Below are 4,387 nucleotides of genomic sequence, written 5' to 3'. Positions count from 1 at the left end.
CTTAATGCACTGACATTTTTATAATGTTATTACATCCAAGAATAGGAGAGGTGATTATTTGTTCAGATGTACTTTAATGTCATTCATCAGATATGTCATTCAAGACTGGTATAAAATTTCCCTTGTATAGGTTTTTCGTATTACTTATAAATTTACTCCTCTGATTCTTAGTATAAGTTAAGGCTATTGATTTTAATGTGTCAATTTTATATGCAGCTACTTCACTGAGCGAGTTTTATCATTCATTCGCTGGACTGTTTTTTTGAGATGGAGTCTCGCTCTGTCACCCAGGCACGATCTCGGCTCACTGCAGCCTCCACCTCCCAGGTTCAAACAATTCTCCTGCCTCTGCCTCCCGAGTAGCTAGGATTACAGGTGTGCGCCACAATGCCCAGATAATTTTTGTATTTTTAGTAGAGATGGGGTTTCATTATGTTGGCCAGGATGGTCTTGATCCATTCTCTGGACTTTTTAGTATTATATTATCTGCAAGTAAAGGTAGTTTTACTTTCTCTTTACTCATGTATAATTGATTTATGTTGCCTGATTGCATTGGTTAATATGTCTAGTACAGTGTTAAATTGTAGGGAAAATAATGGGTGTCTTTGCCTTGTTCTTGAGCATTGCAGAAATACCTCTAGTGTATTTAGTAGGTACTAGCTTTAGGACAAAGGTCTATGTATTTTATCATATTGAGGAAGTATCCCTCAGTTCATTTTTGCTTGAGTGTTTTTATTGTCTGTGGTGCTGAATTTTGTTGAACATTTTCTCAGCATCTCTAGATGTATATTATTCCTTACTTATATGCATTTAATGTACTATAATAAGTGCTATAATAAGGGGAGTGAGTTGTTGGAACTCAAAGTTAGGAAAAGGTACACAGAGGAGTTAACATTCGAACTGAATCTGAGGGATACAAAGGAGTTTGGAATGTAGGAAAAGGAGGGAAGACATTCAGGAGTATAAATAATTACAGGAATGGGGTAATTTATGAGACCATCATAGGCTTTGGGTACCAGATTATATTTCCTAAATTCATATGCCTCCTCCTTCTCTAATCCCTCTGCTCCATTCTCTTGGTCACTCTTACACAGTCACCTGTCTTAAATGAGTTTGCCTTATTCATTTGTTCACTTAGCAGTTCAGCTGTCATCCATTATTTTATATAGTGTTTTTAAAAATTTTGTCCTCTTTTAGTCATATAGCAAACCCTTACTGAGATATCATTAATCCCTTCTACACATTTAGTCTCAGTCTGTCACATGAATCATGGGCTGTTGCTTTCTTTTTTTCTTTTTTCAGGATGTAAGAGCACACCTAAAATGACAGAGTCAACTCAAACTCAGGATTCATTTCAGGAGCAGATGAGGAAAAGACTGAAAAGGGTTGAACCCTGGAACTTCATACCAGAAAGACCTTGCATAGATGAAGAGAAATTAAAGAAACAGCAGGACAAAAATGAAAATTTACAAATATTTTCAGTTGCCCATACAAAAATCCTTACTGTAGATAGAAGCCATAAAAATGTTGAATTTGGCCAAAACTTCTACCTGAAATCAGTCTTCATTAAGCAACAGAGATTTGCTAGAGAAAAAACTCCATCAAAATGTGAAATACAAAGAAATAGTTTCAAGCAGAATTCAAATTTACTTAACCAATCAAAAATCAAAACAGCAGAGAAACGCTATAAATGCAGTACATGTGAAAAATCCTTCATTCACAATTCATCCCTTCGTAAACATCAGAAAAACCACACTGGAGAAAAATTATTTAAATGTAAAGAATGTTTAAAAGCTTTCAGCCAAAGTTCTGCTCTGATTCAGCATCAAAGAACTCACACAGGAGAGAAACCCTATATATGTAAAGAATGTGGGAAAGCCTTCAGCCATAGTGCATCCCTTTGTAAGCATCTAAGAACCCATACTGTGGAGAAATGCTATAGATGTAAAGAATGTGGTAAATCCTTCAGCCGAAGGTCTGGCCTTTTTATACATCAAAAAATCCATGCTCAAGGAAATCCTAATAAATATAATCCGGGTAGGAAGGCATCTAGTTGCAGCACATCCCTTTCTGGAAGTCAGAAAATTCATCTCAGAAAGAAGTCCTACTTATGTAATGAATGTGGCAACACCTTTAAGTCTAGCTCATCCCTTCGTTATCATCAGAGAATTCACACGGGAGAGAAACCTTTCAAATGTAGTGAATGTGGGAGAGCCTTCAGCCAGAGTGCATCTCTTATTCAACATGAAAGAATTCACACTGGAGAAAAGCCCTATCGATGCAATGAATGTGGGAAAGGCTTTACTTCTATTTCACGACTTAATAGACACCGAATAATTCATACTGGAGAGAAGTTTTATACTTGTAATGAATGTGGTAAAGCCTTAAGTTCCCACTCAACACTTATTATTCATGAGCGAATTCATACCGGAGAGAAACCCTGTAAATGTAAAGTATGTGGAAAAGCTTTCAGACAGAGTTCGGCTCTCATTCAACATCAGAGAATGCATACTGGAGAAAGACCCTATAAATGTAATGAGTGTGGGAAAACTTTCAGGTGTAACTCATCGCTTAGTAATCACCAGAGAATTCATACTGGAGAGAAACCATATCGATGTGTAGAATGTGGGATGTCTTTTGGCCAAAGTGCAGCTCTGATTCAACATCAGAGGATTCATACAGGAGAAAAACCCTTTAAGTGTAATACATGTGGAAAAACTTTTAGACAAAGCTCATCACTTATTGCACATCAAAGAATTCATACTGGAGAGAAACCCTATGAATGTAATGCATGTGGGAAACTCTTTAGCCAGAGGTCATCCCTCACGAATCATCATAAAATTCATACTGAAGAGGACTCCTTAAAAGCCGATATGCATGTGTGAAAACCTTAAACCAAAGCTCATCAGAGAATACATGCTTGAGAGTGATTTATTAAATATAATGACTATGAGAAAACGTGTACTTCTCACCAGATACTAAGTTTTAAGAATAAACTTTAGCTATATAATAACTATCGGGAAAGCTTTTATGCTTGTCAGTTTTTAAAATATCCCAAGACAGTTCACTGTTGCAGACATTGAAATTGGCCATTTGTAAGATAAAAGGTATGTTTATAAAATATCTCTTTATATAATATATGCTATCTATGACATGCAAAAATGAGAACAGTCTGGGTGTGGAGGTGCTGAATTTTTCATTAGAAAAACAATTGTGTAAGCTACTATTATATAAATATAAGTATATTTATTACAGCAGACATTTTCATAGCAAACAAAACAATTGGTCTTAAAAATATATGCAATATATACTTACCTGGCAGGGGAGACACCATGATCACGAAGGTGGTTTTTCCAGAGCGAGGCTTATCCATTGCCCTCTGGATGTGCCGACCCCTTCAGTTTCCCAAAATGTGGAAAACTCGACTGCATAATTTATGGTAGTGGGGGACTACATTCGCGCTTTCTCCTAATATATATATATACACACACACACACACACGCAGTATTAGAGCAAAGGACCAAATAAGAGATGAAAACTAACTGAACTACCTCTTAGTGTCTGGAATTTACCTTTTCCTGACCTATTGTCAAACTTCATGCATGACTTTTATTAAAAAAAAAAAATCTGTTACCTTCTTCGTTCTAGTCATTTCCAAACAACATCTAATAGCCTCCCATATTTGCTACACATTTCCCACTTTTGTTTTCAGAAGTTTTTCTTTATTGTCTTGAAGTCATATTTATTATGAAACCATACTTGCTATGCTCTGAACAGTAATGTTAGATAGTTTAGGTTGAAGCATTTTGTTTGTTGAGGCAATCACTTCAAGGTTAAAGCTATTAATATTTTTTTAGTTGGCTGCAGATGAAATCCTAATTGTTTAAAGAGCCTATCACTTGTGACAGTTTTCAAAAGGAATCAGTTTATGAAAGAAAAGTTTGTTTTCCTCATAGGGTTTTTAAGGTTTCAGACTGCAAAGGAAATTCTTTAGAAATAATTATAAATTTCAAAACTGATTTACTTAGTAATGTTTGTTTATGCCCGAGTTTGGGCCAGATATTATCCTGAGCTCTAGAAATTTAATGAAGAAAGAAACAGACCTTAAAGAAGTCACGAATTGAGTGGATGGAGACGAGAAGGTTAAAGGGAGTAAGCAAATTATTATGTGTTAAAGGGGTTTTCACAGGTAAATAGTTAAGCTGTGATACTGTGTTGCAGAATACAAATGGAGAGATTTGCATGGGATGCAGAAATATGGAAGACTAACCAAGCAAACCAGGAGAGACCAGCAATAGTGTCCCAGAGACCATGATGTCTGAGCCCAGTTTTGGAAGAATAGTAGGTATTCTTCATAAAGTGAGATTCTAAATAGAGAGAACCGCAT

At 35.9% G+C, this 4,387-nt stretch overlaps 1 protein-coding gene across 1 annotated transcript in view; it reads left to right on the top strand.

Annotated features, from left to right (window-relative positions):
- ZNF354B (zinc finger protein 354B) overlaps window positions 1–3,632 on the top strand; it is a 25,882-nt gene extending 22,250 nt beyond the window's left edge. The window contains exon 4 of the mRNA XM_011976885.1: window positions 1,303–3,632. Coding sequence (XP_011832275.1) covers window positions 1,303–2,885 — 1,583 coding nt within the window. The 3' untranslated portion in view covers window positions 2,886–3,632. The remainder of the gene's footprint in view (window positions 1–1,302) is intronic.
- The last annotated feature ends 755 nt before the right edge of the window (window positions 3,633–4,387 follow it).

This window comes from Mandrillus leucophaeus, unplaced genomic scaffold (genome assembly GCF_000951045.1).
Source record: "Mandrillus leucophaeus isolate KB7577 unplaced genomic scaffold, Mleu.le_1.0 Scaffold170, whole genome shotgun sequence".
NCBI classification, from domain to species: domain Eukaryota; kingdom Metazoa; phylum Chordata; class Mammalia; order Primates; family Cercopithecidae; genus Mandrillus; species Mandrillus leucophaeus.
The sequence above is the reverse complement of the archived record's forward strand: the minus strand, read 5'-3'. Positions and strand labels throughout refer to the sequence as shown.